Source organism: Taudactylus pleione, unplaced genomic scaffold, assembly GCF_031769625.1.
Source record: "Taudactylus pleione unplaced genomic scaffold, aTauple2 ptg000642l, whole genome shotgun sequence".
NCBI lineage: Eukaryota > Metazoa > Chordata > Amphibia > Anura > Myobatrachidae > Taudactylus > Taudactylus pleione.
In genome coordinates this window covers 426,101-444,485 of record NW_028285044.1, presented here as the reverse complement: position 1 = coordinate 444,485, position 18,385 = coordinate 426,101, and the positions used below count along the sequence as shown (strand labels likewise).

Below are 18,385 nucleotides of genomic sequence, written 5' to 3'. Positions count from 1 at the left end.
TCCGGAAATTCAAACAGGAAGGAGGGACGCTCCTGTTGATAGCTCCCGCGTGGCCCAGCCGGCACTGGTTCTCAGACCTTCAGGGTCTGTCCGTGGACAGTCCTCTGCGGTTGCCGCTACGACCGGACCTTCTGTCTCAGGGTCCTTGCCTTCACCCGGACCTGACTCGGCTGTCTTTGACGGCGTGGCTGTTGAGACGGCCATGCTGAGGTCCCGGGGGTTTTCCAGCTTTGTGGTGCGTACCATGTTACGAGCTCGGAAACCGTCTTCCGCGAGGATATACCATCGCGTGTGGCATACGTTCTTCCAGTGGTGTCGACCGAGAGGTTATGCACCGCGGGAGTTTCGTCTGTCTCGGATTCTCGCCTTCCTGCAAGCGGGACTAGATCATGGGCTTCGCCTTGCTTCTTTGAAGGTACAGGTTTCGGCCCTATCTGTCTGGTTTCACCGTAGGATTGCTACAATCCCGGATGTGCGCAGCTTTATGCAGGGTGTTCTCCGCATTCAGCCGCCCTTTGTTCCACCTGTGGCGCCTTGGGATTTGGCTGTGGTCCTGAGGGCTCTCCAAGGACCGCCGTTTGAACCACTGGGCTCAGTGGATCTTAAATGGCTAACAGCTAAGACTGTTTTCCTTCTGGCCATTGCTTCGGCCAGACGCGTTTCTGAGTTAGGGGCTCTTTCTTGTAGACCCCCTTTCTTGGTTTTTTATGGGAACAGGGCAGTGCTCCGCACTCGGCCCGAGTTTCTTCCCAAAGTTGTTTCCCAGTTTCATGTTAACGAGGAAATAGTTGTTCCGGCCTTTAACTCACCGGGTCTTTCCGTGGGTGAGGCCTCTTTGGATGTTGTGCGGGCCTTAAGGACTTATGTTGACCGCACTTCTTCGTTTAGGAAGTCGGACGCTTTGTTTGTCCTCTATGGCTTCCGTAAAAAGGGTTGGCCTGCTTCAAAGCAAACTTTGGCAGCCTGGATCCGTATGGCTATTTCTGAAGCTTATCTTCATGAAGGCCTACCGGTCCCTCCTTCTCTGAAGGCTCATTCCACTAGGTCTGTGGGTCCTTCGTGGGCAGCTCGACGTGGTGCCTCGGCAGTTCAGATCTGCAAGGCTGCTACGTGGTCCTCTGTCCATACCTTCGTGAGGTATTACAGGTTTGACACCTTCGCCTCTCAGGATGCTTCCTTCGGGCGGCGGATTCTCCTTTCTGCACAGGAGCGTCCCCACCCTTAAAGGATACTGCTTTGGGACATCCCCAAGGTATCCTGTGGATACCCTATGGACCCTGAAGTAGAAAATATGAGATATGGTAAGAACTTACCCTTGTTATCTCTATTTCTACGAAGTCCATAGGGTTCCACAGGACTCCCGCCCTGTCGCACCTGTGCTGCAGATGGGCTTTGCTCTGGTCACCGGTTTTCCGTCTCCCTCTGGTGAGAATGTGATTCTTGTATGTGTCCAGATCTTTTTTCTCTCTCTTCCTTCTCCTCCGGCCTATGGCTTGATAACTAACTGAGGTGCCTTGGCTCGGGGGCGGGGTATAGGAGGGGGACCCTAGTGCATCCTGGGAGGCTGAAAAGCTTAACTCTATGGTGCCCAGCGACTGACGTCACACCTATACCCCAAGGTATCCTGTGGAACCCTATGGACTTCGTAGAAATAGAGATAACAAGGGTAAGTTCTTACCATATCTCATTATTTTCATCACCTCACCCCCCCCCCACCCCCGTTATTAAATCCAGTCTGTTTGCCCTGCTGCCCATTTATACCACTTACCTTATTTCCGTTAAGAAGGATCCTGCTTCTTCCACAACCAGCACTGCAGACGCGACTGCTCCTTTTGGTCTGTGGCTCCTCCGACGTCAACCTCGCCAGGGCCGGTGCAAGCTCTCCCTAGGCAGGGCTTCAGCCTAGCCCCCCCCCCATGTACTGAAGACATGTACTTCCTGCACACAGGAGGATACACACATATACAGCACCAGGCTGCAAGTAACCATTGCAACAAATTCCAGCAGTGGCTAGAGATCAGAGATGCACACACAGCAACAGCAATGACGTCACTCCCTCCCCAACACTCACCACACACCTTATACAGCAGCATGGGGAAGGTACAGTCCGGACGGCACCCTCCACCCCCATCAGAAGCACGAGCTCCAATGGACAAGCCCCTGTGTTGCTTGCAGTATGACCCGGGATAACTGGTTAGTCTCTGCCCGCAATACCTCACGCTCCGTGACAATTAAGCCTTCGGGGGGCCAGGGGCACTTATGACAGGGGGGCCCTCTCCCTCTTGCACCACCTCCCTTGACCATGCCCGTGGTGCGTACGCCTCCTCCCCCCACACCTCCATGAGGCAGCAGCACAGGTTCTATCAGCAGGGGCACATATACATACTGTGTGTGTATGTGTATATATATATATATATATATATTTCTACATCAGGGTCCATAGGGTATCCACAGGATACCTTGGGGTATAGGTGATGACGCCAGGCATCGGGCACCATAGAGTTAAGTTTTCAGCCTCCCAGGATGCACTAGGGTCCCCCTCCTATACCCCGCCCCCGAGCTAAGGCATCCCAGTTTCGTTTGGTGCCCGCCCGGAATCGGATGCACCTGTTAGAGGGGGGCTAAGGGTAGCCCCTGAAGTTTTCTTCAAAGCAGCTGTGGCTGCTCATCTGGATGTACAGCATGGACAGTCAGTACTGACGTCCATGCTGTCTTCCCTACACCCCCGCCGGTACCAGAACGCCGGAACTGATCCGGGGATGCTGTAAGCATCTGGGGTCACAGCTAGCGGTGACCCCAGATGTTTGGGACCATGGCCGGATCCAAGGGGGCAGCAGGTAAGCAGCGGGGTCCCGCAGTGGGACCCTGCTGACACATGGTCCAGAGTCCCCAGGCAGGGGGCTCCCTGGGGACTGGCTGCAGCATGGAGCCAGGTACCTAACCTGCGCTTCTACTACCCCCCTGGGACAGCGGACCGCGGCTGAGCGGTAGCGCTGCGGCGTCCCAGGGGTTAAATGCATGCCAGGGGAGCGCGCCTTCCCTGTAACACAGCCGGGCACCTCCCTCGCTGCACACAGCCCTCTCTGCTCTGCTGACTGGCCCTGTGGCAGCGCTCCTCCCCCAGGTCGGCCTCCTCTCTGCTACTCGGTGGCCATCTTTCCTGGAAGCATGGTGAGCGCTGTTGGACGCTGAAGATCGGTGGCATCGCGGTCTGGGTCCCCCGGTATACCTCTCCTACGTTGGCTTAGGGTCTGTGTATGCAGCGCTGTGTCCTACCAGGCTCTGTGTCTGCGTAGTTGAGAATCAGCGCTGATAGTGCAGGAATTGATTTCTTTACATTGTATGTGACTTCTGCTAGCATCTGCTGCCTGTACTTTCACTTTCTACTGTCAGCCATTTCACTGTCCCTGATCTTTTTACTGCTAAAGCCCCTCTGGTGCAGTAATTGCAGGGTGGTCTCACACTGTACTAACAAGTATCAGTGAAAGGGGTCACATACTTATCATCATGTCTGAGAGTGACTTTCCTCTCCAGCTTATGTGTACTACATGCAAGGTACCAATAGCGGAGGGGGAGGGTAACGCAGAGGGGCTTTTTCGGCAGTGTTATTTATTGGCGCGGCCAATTACTGTCACGGCTCCGGTACAGGAGCCGCCCTGGGCTTGTTTCGCCAAAGAGCTTACAACCCTCGTAGGCCAGTTAGCTCTGCAGCCTGCGTTCTCACAGATGGGATTGTCACAGCAGTCAGTGGTGTCGTCACCCATGCAGGGTTTCCAGAGACAATTGATGGTACCCCACAGTCTCCCAATTTCCCCTCCTCAAGTCTCTCAGGAGCCTGCGTGGGTTAATTCACTGACAAGTTCTGTACAGCACTTGTCGGACGTGTTACAAGGGGAGTCTGTGTTGAGGCCACATAAGCGGCCGATGGCGTCTCTGTCCGCTCCTTATGAGGATGACGACGTGACGTCTGATGATGGGGAGATTCTGGATCTTTCTGACCAGGAACCTCTCCGTCCTAAAGAATCGGACGCTAGGTCCAAGGTGTATATTCCTGGACTTATTCGGGCAGTCTGCACAGCTTTAGTGATTGAGGATGAAGATCCTCCGGTGTCCAAGTCTAAATATGCCTTTTTTAAGGATATTAAGGGTGACGCCACAGTGTTTCCTCTTTCGGGTCAGTTAGTGGACCATTTAGAGGAGGCGTGGAAACATCCTGGCAAACGGTATCAGCCTCAGAGACGCTTGGCGGTGGCTTATCCGTTTGCGGATAATTATTTTTCTAAGTGGGAATCCCCTCCACAGGTGGATTCTCATGTGACACGCCTAGTTCGTAGTGCCACATTACCCATGCCCTCCATGTCTTCCTTGAAGGATGCTACGGACCGTAAGGTGGAGATCTGCCTAAAGTCCGTTTATTCCCTTGCGGGGGGGCAGCTAGGCCGGCTATGGCCATTTGTTGGGTAGCCAGAGCTATGGAGCGCTGGGCTGATAGTTTGGAGGCGTCTTTCGATTCCGACTGTTCGGCTGAACAGACCGAGTTGATAGGCAATCTCCGGGATTCGGCCACTTATATCAATGAAGCGGCTTTGGATATCAGTACCCTGGCGTCTCGGATTTCTTCGGCAGCAGTAGCTGCTCGTCGCACCTTATGGTTGCGATCTTGGAAGGCGGACGCTGGTTCCAAAAAGGGCTTGGAAGCTTTGCCTTTTAATGGAGAAGTCCTATTTGGTCCGGATCTGGACAAAATTGTAGCCACGCTGGCGGCAGCCAAATCTGCATGTCTCCCGTCTGCTGCAGTTCCTTCCAGTTTAGGTACGTCGTCCTTTCGGCCTTACAGGGCCCAGGGTAGGCCTAAAGCACAGTCTTTTCCCCGTCAGGCTGGCCCCCAAAAAATCGGCCAAGCCCCGGAAACAGGCCTGGAGTACCAGACGTCCGGTCCCTAAGCCAGATGACAAGCCTGCGGCCTGATGGTCCGGGCCTCCCTTTGGGGGATCCCAAAGTGGGAGGCCGCCTGCTGCAGTTCGCCCAGTGTTGGTCGGTTACCACGACAGACACTTGGGTTCTCAAGGTGGTTTCTCACGGGTACGCCCTTTCCTTTCGGCACAGGCCACCGTCTCGATTTTTCACCACGGGTCTTCCATCAGACTGGAACAAAGCCTTGGAACTGCAGAAGGTTTTGCACACTATGCTCCAGGTTGGAGTTATAGTGCCTGTTCCATTCTCCCAGAGGGGCCAGGGTTTTTATTCCAATCTGTTTTTGGTGCAGAAACCCAATGGGTCGTATCGTCCGATTCTCAACCTCAAAGCACTCAACAGGTCTTTGCGGGTGCCGAGGTTTCGGATGGAGACCCTACGGTCCATCATTCTGGCGCTGGAACCTGGGGATTACATGGTGTCGTTGGACATACAGGACGCTTACCTGCATGTCCCTATTCTTTTACGCCATCAACAGTTCCACAGGTTTGCAATCCGCAACGACCACTTTCAGTTCCGGGCGTTACCTTTTGGCCTGGCGACAGCACCACGTGTATTCACCAAGGTGATGGCGGTCATGGCGGCTTCCCTGCGGGTGCAGGAAGTCCGCATGTTGCCGTACTTGGGCGACCTTCTGTTGGTGGCAGGATCTCCAGAGCTCCTTCTACGCCACTTGGGCCTGACCATTGCGGTACTGCAACGGCACGGCTGGTTGATAAACTGGCAGAAGTCCACCCTGATCCCGTCTCAGAGGATTCTGCACCTCGGAGCCTTATTGGACTCCGGACAGCAAAGGATCTTTGTGATGGGGGAAAAGATCTCTGCCTTGCAGTTGAGGGCGCGCAGTTGTCTGCAGAATCGCCGTGTGTCTCTGCACTCGGCGATGAGGTTACTGGGCTCCATGGTGTCAGTATTCGACATGGTGGAATATGCCCAGTTTCACTCCAGACCTCTGCAGCAATTGATCCTGTCCAAATGGAATGGACTGCCTCAGAGTCTAAAGTCACAGATGATGGTGCTCACTCCGGAGGTTCGCCTGTCTCTAGCCTGGTGGTTGCAGACGACCCATCTCAACAAGGGTCGTCCGTTCTCGGTGGCGAATTGGGTCCTGTTTCAACGGACGCCAGTCTTCGGGGCTGGGGAGCAGTCACGGGTCCACACTTTTTCCAGGGCAGGTGGACTCGGGCGGAAGCAGAGCTTCCAATAAACATCTTGGAGCTTCGCACGGTTTTCAATGCTCTCCAGCAGGCACATCGGGTTCTCCAAGGTCACCCAGTGCAGGTCCAGTCGGACAACGCTACCACCGTGGCCTACATAAATCGGCAAGGAGGAACCCGAAGTTGGGCGGCTCTCGTAGAGGTGTCCCGAATCCTGGTTTGGGCGGAGCGCAATCTCCCGCCCATATCAGCAGTATTCATCCCGGGAGTCCTAAACTGGGAGGCGGACTTTCTCAGTCACCAGGATGTTCATCCGGGGGAATGGTCTCTGCACCAGGACGTTTTTCAACTTCTGGTGGACAGGTGGGGTCTTCCAGAGATCGACCTCATGGCGTCACGGCACAACAACAAGTTGCCGGTGTACGGGTCTCGCACAAGAGACGAAAAGGCGTCTCTCGTGGATGCTCTGTCCGTCCGGTGGACGTTCCGGTTTGCTTATCTGTTTCCTCCGTTTTCCCTTCTTCCACGGGTAATCCGGAAATTGAAACAGGAAGCAGGGACGCTCCTGTTGATAGCTCCCGCGTGGCCCCGGAGGCACTTGTTCTCAGACCTCCAGGGACTGTCCGTGGACATTCCTCTGCGGTTGCCGTTACGCCCGGACCTCCTGTCACAGGGTCCTTGTCTTCATCCGGACCTCACTCGGCTGTCTTTGACGGCGTGGCTGTTGAGACGGCCATGTTAAGGTCCAGGGGGTTTTTCAGCTCTGTAGTGCAAACAATGCTAAGGGCTCGGAAACCATCCTCTGCAAGGATATACCATCGTGTGTGGCATACGTTCTTCCAGTGGTGTCGGCCGAGAGTTTATGCTCCTCGGGAGTTCCGTCTGTCTAGAGTGTTAGCTTTTCTACATCTGGGACTGGACCATGGGCTTCGCCTTGCGTCTCTGAAGGTGCAGGTGTCTGCCCTATACGTCTGGTTCCATCGTAGGATTGCTGCAATCCCTGATGTGCGCACCTTTATACAAGGTGTTCTCAGAATTCAGCCACCTTTTGTTCCACCGGTGGCGCTTGGGATTTAGCTGTGGTCCTGAGGGCTCTCCAGGGACCGCCGTTTGAACCACTGGGCTCAGTGGACCTCAAATGGCTGACAGCTAAAACAATTTTCCTTCTGGCCATTGCTTCGGAAAAGACGTGTTTCTGACAGGGGCTCTCTCATGTAGACTCCCTCTGATTTTTCATAGGAACAGGGCGGTGCTGCGCACTCGTCCTAGTTTCCTTCCTAAAGTTGTTTCCAGTTTTTACATCAACGAGGAAATCGTTGTGCCGGCTTTTAACTCACCTGATCTTTCAGTGGGTGAGGCCACTTTGGACGTTGTGTGGGCCTTAAGGATTTATGTTGACCGCATTTCTTCGTTTAGGAAGTCGGACGCCTTGTTTGTCCTCTATGGCTTCCGTAAAAAGGGTTGGCCTGCTTCAAAGCAAACTTTGGCAGGCTGGATTCGTATGGCCATTTCTGAAGCTTATCTTCATGAATGCCTTCCGGTTCCTTCCTCTGTGAGGTCCCATTCCACTAGGTCTGTGGGTCCTTCGTGGGCTGCTCGACGTGGTGCCTCTGCAGTCCACATCTGCAAGGCTGCCACATGGTCCTCGGTCCATACCTTTGTGAGGTATTACGCGTTTGACACCTTTGCCTCTCCGGATGCTTCCTTCGGGCGGCGGATTCTCCTTTCAGCACAGGAGCGTCCCCACCCTTAAAGGATACTGCTTTGGGACATCCCCAAGGTATCCTGTGGACCCTGATGTAGAAAATATGAGATGTGGTAAGAACTTACCCTTGTTATCTCTATTTCTACGAAGTCCATAGGGTTCCACAGGACTCCCGCCCTGTCGCACCTGTGCTGCAGATGGGCTTTGCTCTGGTCACCGGTTTTTCCGTCTCCCTCTGGTGAGAATGTGATTCTTGTGTGTGTCCAGATCTTTTTTCTCTCTTCCTTCTCCTCCTCCGGCCTATGGCTTGGTACGTAACTGAGATGTCTTGGCTCGGGGGCGGGGTATAGGAGGGGGACCCTAGTGCATCCTGGGAGGCTGAAAACGTAACTCTATGGTGCCCGATGCCTGACGTCATCACCTTTACCCCAAGGTATCCTGTGGAACCCTATGGACTTTTATATATATATATATATATATATATATATACACACAAAGACACAATCCATTCTATTATGTGTAGTAAATGTCCCCCCCCACTTCTTCCCGTATATATTGTATGATTTTGTCTTTCCACCTCCCAACAACTCATAATATAGTACATTAGTAAATTACATACAGTATATTATTATTCTAATATATATATTATATATTTAAGGATCTTCCCCCTAACCCCTTATATATATATTTAATGATCTCACACTAATCCCTTATATATTAAATGATACCCCCTCACCCCCAGCCCTTACATATTTAATGATCCCCCCTCACCCCGTCATCATATATTTAATGATCCCCCCTCACCCCCAGCCATTATATATTTAAGGATCCCCCTTACCCCCAGTCCTTATATATTTAAGGATCCCCCTCACCCCCAGTCCTTATATATGTAATGATCCCCCCCTCCCCCCCAGCCCTTATATATTTATTTAATGATCCCCCCTCACCCCCAGCCATTATATATTTAAGGATCCCCCTCACCCCCAGTCCTTATATATTTAATGATCCCCCCTTCACTCCCAGCCCTTATATATTTATTTAATGATACCCCCTCACCCCCAGCCCTTACATATTTAATGATACCCCCTAACCCCGTCATTATATATGTAACGATCCCCCCCCTCACCCCCAGTCATTATATATTTAATGATCCCCCCTCACTCCCAGCCCTTATATATTTATTTAATGATCTCACCCCCAGCCATTATATATTTAAGGATCCCCCTCACCCCCAGCCATTATATATTTAAGGATCCCCCTCACCCCCAGCCATTATATATTTAAGGATCCCCCTCACCCCCAGTCCTTATATATTTAATGATCCCCCCCTCACCCCCAGTCCTTATATATTTAATGATCCCCCCTCACCCCCAGTCATTATATATTTAATGATCCCCCTTCACTCCCAGCCCTTATATATTTATTTAATGATACCGCCTCATTCCAGCTCTTACATATTTAATGATACCCCCTAACACCGTCATTATATATGTAATGATCCCCCCTCACCCCCAGTCATTATATATTTAATGATCCCCCCTCACCCCCAGCCATTATATATTTAATGATCCCCCTCACCCCCAGCCCTTACCTATTTAATGATACCCCTTCATTATATATTTAATGATCCCCCCTCGCCCCCAGCCATTATATATTTAAGGATCCCCCTCACCCCCAGCCCTTATATCTTTAATGATCCCCAGTCCTTATATATTTAATGATCCCCCCTCACCCCCAGTCCTTATATATTTAATGATCCTCCCTCACTCCCAGCCCTTATATATTTAATGATACCCCCTCACCCCCAGCCCTTACATATTTAATGATCCCCCCTCACCCCCAGTCATTATATATTTAATGATCCCCCCTCACCCCCAGCCATTATATATTTAATGATCCCCCTCACCCCCAGCCCTTACCTATTTAATGATACCCCTTCATTATATATTTAATGATCCCCCCTCGCCCCCAGCCATTATATATTTAAGGATCCCCCTCACCCCCAGCCCTTATATCTTTAATGATCCCCCCTCACCCCCAGTCCTTATATATTTAATGATCCCCCCTCACCCCCAGTCCTTATATATTTAATGATCCCCCCTCACTCCCAGCCCTTATATATTTAATGATACCCCCTCACCCCCAGCCCTTACATATTTAATGATACCCCCTCACCCCCAGTCATTACATAACATATTTAATGATTCCCCTTTTCTCACCTCTATTGGCTGGGGTGCGCTGTGTTCAGCTCAGTCCTCCAAGAGTTCCAGGCTCCCAGCTGTCCCCAAGCACCAGTGTCCTGCTCCTCGTTGACGTCAGTTGCGCAGGCGCAGCGCCACTTTATTAATGTCGGAGGAGGAAGGTAGGGATGGCTGACAGGTCAGGTGCCAACCACTGCACAGGCAGGGGAGGGGACCGATCCTGCTAGTCTCCAGCCTCCACCGTCAGCAGCAGCGCAGGGAGGCGGAGGCTAGAGATAAGCAAAATTGTTTCCAGACTGCAGCGCTAGAGCTGCTTTGGAGCAGGCTGGGGGGCCCCCTGAGAGAAGGAGGTCCAGGAATACTCGCCCCCCGCGCACTTCCCCCCTTAATCCGACCCTGCGCATGCTGCCCGGCTCACACACAGCCATGGGGTCACAAGGTGCAGACCAGGCACAATTAAACAGGCACCGGGGATGTGCAAGCGTCACTGACCTTCCTGCTGTGGATTCAGTGGCGCCCTCCAGCGGCGCACCGTGACGTCATGAAGTCACGTGCGCTGACGTCCCTGCCCTGCCATCATGTAAGCTGGTGGAGGAGCTGCCTGAGCGGGGCCTGGTCTCCTCGTCTAGCTCCCGAGTCCGACTCCTAGCCATCCATTCACCAACGCCGGGGACCAGGTTGGCGGGCGGTAGCAGCAACAGCTGGGCACCGTTTCTTCTCATTATGGCAGGTTCTGCAATAGTGGACGGACCCCGGCGGGCCCCCCCCGTTCAGCCAGAGGCCGGGCCCAGGACTCCAGTCCCGGCAGTCCCCCCCTGATGGCGGCCCTGAGGCCATAAATCCGCCCCATATTTTCTTTTAACGATCCAAATCAATTGAAACAATATTTGTAACCTATTCCCATTTATACTATATATCTTGCTGTTGAAGGGGGGTGATAGGGAGGGGAGTTTATAAACTGTAGAGAGATCTAGAGGTAAAGTGGGGGTCTAGCTCAACTGTACTTCAGCAGGGTCAAAAGTTTTCTACTTACCATAATCGGGGCTTAAGATAGTCGCCCCCACCCCCCATTCTTTTTTCTTTTGAGTTTTCACAGAATTGAACATATCCTAATACAGGCACCAACATTGGTTTATTAAACATTTAGAGAATGAACAATCATTGTGAAAATATTTTATATGGTACATCCTGAAGGTGCACAGTGCAAAAACAAAACATAACTTAACTTTCAGTAACATTGTGGACTACATGTCCACCTGGTTCATAAAAAAATACAACACCTATACACAAGAGATATAACATTTTTGAAGAAATTAATACATATAATTGAGAGAAAAATATTATTTTTAATTAGTTTCTGGAGTGGGTTGAAAAACATTACTCCCATGTAAGTATTCAGGGGGCGGTCTTGAAATCTTGAATACTTTTCAAGTTTTTACAATTTCAGAAAGTTTCTTAGAAGTGCTGCTGCTATTTGAGAAGTCTTTCACACTCATTAACTAAAGCAGTATTCTCCCCAGAAATTTTTTCCAGCCGGGTGGCATCAAGAAGTAGCTGGGTGGGGGCCTTCGCAATAATAAACTGTTTTAAAACCTTAACCTTAAAACGATTTGAAATAACATTTTATAAATGAATTCTCCTCTTCTTATTAGAGGCCCAGTCGTTTGATTATGAAAAAACTGCAAAGTCTGTAGGATCTGGTCCTTTGTATACAGCTCCCAGATACTGTCCCCACTTGCAGGCTTCCAAAGTGCCGGGTGGTAGGCAATTTCTTGCCAGGTGGTGCACCTGCCAAAAACAGCCTGGGGAGAACACTGTAATGAATATCTATATTTGCCCAGATCGCTAGTTTAATATAGGTGTGTGCAATAGGGAATTTAGAAGAAACTACTGCGTGTGTGTGTGTATACTTGCTCTCTTAGCACTAGATCATTTGTGTAAGCTGTACTTTGTTAGTACGTTTTTGCTAAGAGTGGTTTTTGGTTACATTTCAATGTGCTTGCTGGCCAGTCTTGGTTTTTACTTTTGAATCCATTACTAGATTTTGGAGAACTCAGTAAGAAGTTGGCTGAAGTGTGGAAGCAACTGCCTGAAAAGGACAAACTTGTAAGTTCAAGGTTTAAATGAAAGAAGTTAAAATTAATATTTTGAACCATCTAAAATGTATGTACTATAGTAATTTCCTTTTTAAGTTTGGAGTGTGAAATTCACACTGTGGGGTAGATTTACTAAAGCTTCTATAAATGAAAATAGGTGGTGTTGCCCATTTGAGCCAATCAGATTCTCATTTTATAGGATCAACTATATAAATCATAGCTAGAATCTGATTGCACTAGGCAACACCACCACTTTTTTATCTTTAGAAACTATAATAAATCCACCACTCCTGTTTGTCTTTGGCATCCGACTGGACTGACAATGTATCACATTTTGAGACTCCAGTCTTATGCTGGGTACACACTAAGCAATGTGTACCCAGCCAATATAACGGGCCAACATATCGGATCCTAGGTACATATCAGAACGATGGAACGATCACTCGTTTCATCATTCATTACACTGCATGGAGCTGCAAGTGATATCGTCAGGTGCAACGCATCGAACCTGACAACATCGCAAGCGACCGTGGGAACACGCATATCGTGCATGCACAATATGTCGTTACGTTTTGGTGAAATCATAACGACATAGTCTCCGTGTGTACCCAGCTTTTCTTTATAAAAGTCCTTCTTGTTCAACCGTAAAATATTACTTATCACACCAAAATCTGTATAACATTATGGGCTCAATCCTATTAGGTGTGAGGGGGGTGAGTTGCCACTACAATGTCACTGCAACTCCCCCCCCTCGTTGCTCGACTCGCCCCGGACTCACTGATTTTCGTCTGCAGACCTGAGACTGCAAACAAATTTGGGAGTCCAGCGGTATGGTAAGTGTGACCATATAGCCGCAATTACTCAACCTGCAAGCCTTCTTGTGGCTAATGGAATTGAGCCCTATGCAAGTAAGAGAATTTATACAGCTTCTAAATCTTTAAAACTTAATTTGCCAGCAGACCCAGAAGCCTAACTTTCTACTTCAGGGTCCATAGGGGGTCCACAGGGTTGACCTTGGGGTATAGGTTGGGAACCAAATCCGGGCACCACGCAGTTAAAGCTTTTAGCTCCCAGGATGCACTTGGGTCCACTCTCCCTATAACCCCGCCCCCCAGCCAGAGGCACCTCAGTTTAAGTTGGTGCCCGGCCGGAGTCGGGTCACCGTTACTGCAGGGGGGCTGCTTAGCAGCCTCTAAGCTTAAAAGAGTTTTGTTTTATTATTTTTTACTACTCTTCAGAGCGGCAGCATCAGACTGTCCAATGGACGTCTGAGCTGCCGCTCCTACACCCCGCCGGCGCTGCGACGCCAGTACAGATCTGGGGATCGCAGCGGGACCCCAGAGTCTGTACTAGCCGGGCTCTGGAGGAATCCCTGGGCTGCTGCCGGATCGACGGGGACAGGTAAGTCGCGTGGTCACCGCTTGCGGTGATCCACGTGTGAATATGCAGCCTTATGCCTCCGGTCTCTGGGGACAGACCGGAGGCGCTAGCGGTGGCGGCGGGCTCCCCCTCCATGGAGGCATACCCCGCGTGTCCACAGCCCACCAGGGATTATAGCGGCAGCGGGAGCCGGCATCCCGGGGGGTTAATTGCTAGCCAGGGGAGGAAGCCTTCCCTGTCTAGCGGCTCCTCCCCTCAGCTCAGCGCGCCTTTCAATAATACAGTCTGGCGTCGCTGAGCTGCTTCCTCCGCGGGCCACGCTTCTTCTGAGGTCTCCAGTGGCCATTTTCTCTCTGTGGTGCTGCAGAACTCTTAGGATGTCAGTGAGCCCAGTCCCCCTGCGTACCTGGCCATTTGGGTGAGTGTACACAGCGCTATAGCCTTCCCAGACACTGAATCTGGGCAGTTGAATGTAGCGACATTGTGCAGTATATTATATGTCATGCTTATGTATGTATATATATTTTTCTGCATTGTATGTGACTTTTGCTAGTGCTGACTGTCTGCTTTTTCTCTCACCTGTCAGTGTATATCTATCCCTTTTCTTTATCTGCCCTAATACAGGTGTACCTGGGGTGGTTCTGAGACCTCACATATATATATTTGTTAATATCTGTGAGGTTTGTCACATACTGTTGCGTGCGGCACGTTGCCATATTTTAGATGGAACTGTGAGTTGCATACGCTGATAATGGGTTCCTGCAGCTAATCTTAGCGTCAGTCAGGACCGGTATGGCGCTGCTTAATATTTCCGTCAAGATAGTCAGATATATCTGACCAGGAGATTGCACACGATACTGCACCCATTATTGCTATCCTGCAAGTCATAGCCTGCAGGAATTAGTGCGGAGGATTTTAACTCAGAAAGGTTTACGTATGCGGCACCATCTGGTGCCGGGCCCCTTGCACGACCCCCTTAAAGGGTGTTGTTTCTCAGGATCCTCTCCTTTGAGGATCGCCGGGCGGGCCCCATTGTCGTCACTCGCTTGGAGTTACTTCACCATACTGCCCTTTGGAACTCGGGGTATCTCGCAATTTCTTGCAATTTACCCCTGTGCAACAGACTGTCGCTCCCCGCCGGGGTTTTTCACAGTACATGAATTACCTCCGATACCACATTGGTCTGTCATTCCCCTTGCAGGGATTACCACAACGGCCACCCTGGTGGATGTCGTTTTATACGAAATACTAATTGGCGTGATATACGCCCTGTGGTTACTGACCAGTGGCTCTGCCGTGAACTGGATGGTATATTCGGCTCTTTCCCTCTCACATGGGGGGAGCCGATCTCAAGTATTATTATCCCTGCTTTGGGGCTGGTAGCCAGGCTCATTCTGGATATAGAGAATGTCGATCCTGCACCAGTATCATACATCTCCCGTTTTCTGCCCAGCGGGTGGATCTCATAGCGGGAGTCTGGCTGTCCCCAGATACGAGGAGTCACAAAGGCCTCCTGTTTCCCATTCCCTGAGGGTCCTCACAAGTAATGGAAATCCCCTTCTGGGATGGATTTGTATGTTAATCATCGGGTTACAGGCATTAATACGCCTCCCATCCGGGCCTGGACGAATTTTACGGATCCGTATGTGGTAACTTTGCCTGAAATCAATGTACTCGTTTTCAGGGCCTGTTGCCCGTCCTACCATGGCCATCGCATGGTGATGCTTTTGTGACGTTTTTCCCCTCCAACACGTCTGAGGTTCAAATATCTTTTTGCCGCTCACAAAATATGCAGTGGTCATATGTGGGATTACCTCATGGGATGCCGGTCTTCTAACTTTCAGGGTTTCGGCGGCGTCTGTATCCGCCGCAGTACCCTATGGCTGCGTTATGGGAAAGCAGAGGTGCACACTCCTTCCAGGGGCAAGTTCTTGTTTGGTCCTGACCTTGACAAGATCGTTGCATCATTGGCAGTATCACTAATGGGGAGATACCGTCTTTAGCTACTCCCACTACATTCGGACTAACTCTGTTAAGTCTTTTTGTCCTCAGGGTCAGCCTAAAGGCCTGTTTTTTCCTAGGCTGTCGGCCTCCACGGGGGCCACCATATCCAGTACCGAGCAGTCCTGGACTTCCGGACGACCCTGTTTCTACACCTGAGGATATACCCTCAGCCTGACGGGACAGGTCTACATCTGGGGAATTTCCAGAGTGAGGTACTGATTCTCAACGGCCTCTCATTGCTCATGCAGCCTCCTCACAGGCATTGTTACACGGGCCCTTCTTCAGAACTGATCAGGGCCTTACAATCCCAGAAAGCTATACAGTCTTTGTGGTAAGCAGAGCTATTTCGGCCAACCTCACTATCTCAGTGAGGGACTGGTTGTTCTACTTTCTTTTTGGGGCGGTGACCGACTGGTCCTCCTTTGCCTATACTCTGTCTCAAATCCCTGAATCAGATTCCAACGGTGCCTTGACTCAGGTGGAATCGTCCATGCTCCATCATCCGATGTTTGGAACCTGGGGATTTTATGGTATATCCGAGTATTCAGGATACGTACCTACGGGTACATACAGAGCCCTCTCATCAGCATGGGTTCAGGTTTGCTGTGCCACAGCAACACTTGTAAGTTTCGGGCTCTGCCTTTTGGGGCTGTCCTCAACTCCACCGGGGTTTACCAGCTTTATGGATTTTCTGACAGTTCACCTGTTCAGTGTATCCGAATGCTCCTTTCTCTGGACGGTCTCCTGCTTTTAGCAGGATCACCAAGGTACTTTACCGCCAGGTCAGGATAACCGGGGCTTCTTCTCGGCACAGATAATTAGTCAACAGAGGAAAAGTCCTCCCTGCATCCCTCACAGGGTTTTCTTCATCTGGGAGCACTGCTGGATTCTCAGAATCTGAGAATTTTTCTGGCGTAAGACAAGATCTCCACTCTTCAACTTCGAGTGTGCGGATATCTACGCAGTCGACATATGTCATTACTCTTTGTGATGCGCGGTCTACCAGAGTGTCTACCTTTTGGTAGGGTGGAATGTGCTCAGTTCCATTCCAGGCCTTGCCATAATTGACTCCCCTCCAGATGGATCGAGTTTTTTCCATCGGATCGCTGTTCGAACGATGATACTTTCTCCGGAGGCGAGTTGGTCTCTGTCCGGGTGGCTATGGCCATCTCGTCCAGGGTGTTCTTTGCTAGAGACAGTGTCTGGTCCGCATTCGTTTCGGGGCAGTTGGACGTCTGTCGCTTCTGCCATGCCACTTAACTTGTTGATACTTTAAGCTGTCTTGGACTTTCACTCTGGCCTAACCCATTTGTCACGGTAAACCTGAATAGGTTCAGTCCGACAGTGTCACAACAGTGGCTTCCATCTAGGCAACACTGGTAGTTGGGTGGCAATGTTAGGAATGTCACCCATTCTGACATAGTCCAAGGGTCTTCTCCTGGCCAACTCTGCGGTGTTTATTCCCGGAGCTCTCCATTGGGAAGCGGGCTTCCTCAGCCGTCACGGCGTGCATCCCGGGGACTAGTCTCTTCTCCAAGAGAGGTTTCAACTCCTGGTGAGCAGAGGGGGCCTCCCTGAGGGGATTGATCCCCATGGCCTTCTGACTCGATAACACATTACCGGTGTTACAGTCCAGCTCTAGGAGTACTGAAGCTACCTTCAGTGACTCTTTGTCAGTGAAGTGGTCCTTCCACTTTGTGTACCTGTGTCCTCCGGTCTCCCTTCTTCCTCGAGGTCTTCGGAAGTTTAATTCGAGACGGAGGGGCTTTCCTTCTGGGGGCTCCAGGTCGTCCCAGACATCACTGGTACTAAGATTTTCGGAGTCTCCTCCTCGATGCTCCGTTCCTACTGCTTCACTATCTGGACCTGTTGTCTCAGGGTCCTTGTTTTTCCCTGGATCTGGATCGCTTGTCTTTAACTGCGCCCCTACTGTGGTCCTCGGGCTTCCCTGGCTCTGTCTTCATTGAGATGTTTAGAGCAGATAGGCCAGACTTTGCTGGGATCTGCCACGGACTGTGGCATACATAATTCTTATGGTATCGTACCTGTCGATACGATCCTCCGGTGTCCAGGATTTCCAGATATTCTGGCATTCCTTCCAGCTGGCTTGGGTTTCACCCTTGGCCTGGCCTTCCTGACAGTGCGGATCTCTACACTGTCGGTATGGTTAAGATATGGAATTGCTCCGCTCTGGTATCCAGTTCATCCTTTGGAGTGTTTTCTGGATTATGTCTCCACTTGTCCTCCCTAGGGACTCCTGGGGAGTTAGTAGTGGTTCTTTGTTCCCTCCGGGGACAGTCAATGGAACCGCTGGTTGTGATAGCCATTACATGGTCTATTGTTTAAGCTCTCTCTCTCTCTCTCTCAGGGTGTTTAAATCAACCAGGAGAGTGTCTGAATGGGGAGCGTTCTCATGTGGCTCCCTCTTCTGGAGGGCATCATGTCAGGGTGTGAGTTGCTCTCGCCCTGTGTTTCTTCTTAAAGTGGTTTTTAGGTTCCATATTATTCTGGAACTTATGGTATGGCCATTCAGTTCCCAGTCCTCTCGGCTGTTGTGGCCTCATGGACTGTGGTCCGGCCTCTTTGGCTTTATGTGATCCGTTCAAGTTCCTTATGGTAATCGGACTCCTTATTGGTGGTCTGCGGTTTCTGGTTTTAACAGGAAACGATGGCCGGCCTATAATGAAATGTTGGCTGGATGGCCTCGTATGTCTTCCTCAGGGGCCTACCCATGGGTGGGCATTTCTGTCGTTGAGGCTTGTTTTTTTTCTCGGGCCGTGTAACCCTCGTGGGCGGCTCGTCGTGGCGCCTCGGCTGTTTTGCCTTACTAGGTGTCCACGTGGTCTTCTGTCCATACCTTTTTAAGGT

The 18,385-nt window shown here is 50.9% G+C and overlaps 1 protein-coding gene across 6 annotated transcripts in view; it reads left to right on the top strand.

Annotated features, from left to right (window-relative positions):
- The window catches only part of HMGXB4 (HMG-box containing 4), a 54,307-nt gene that overhangs the window by 30,176 nt on the left and 5,746 nt on the right, over positions 1-18,385 (top strand). For all 6 annotated transcript variants that reach the window (XM_088455060.1, XM_088455058.1, XM_088455057.1 and 3 more), the window contains one exon: positions 12,079-12,143. In XM_088455060.1, the coding sequence (XP_088311186.1) occupies positions 12,079-12,143 (65 nt within the window). The remainder of the gene's footprint in view (positions 1-12,078; positions 12,144-18,385) is intronic.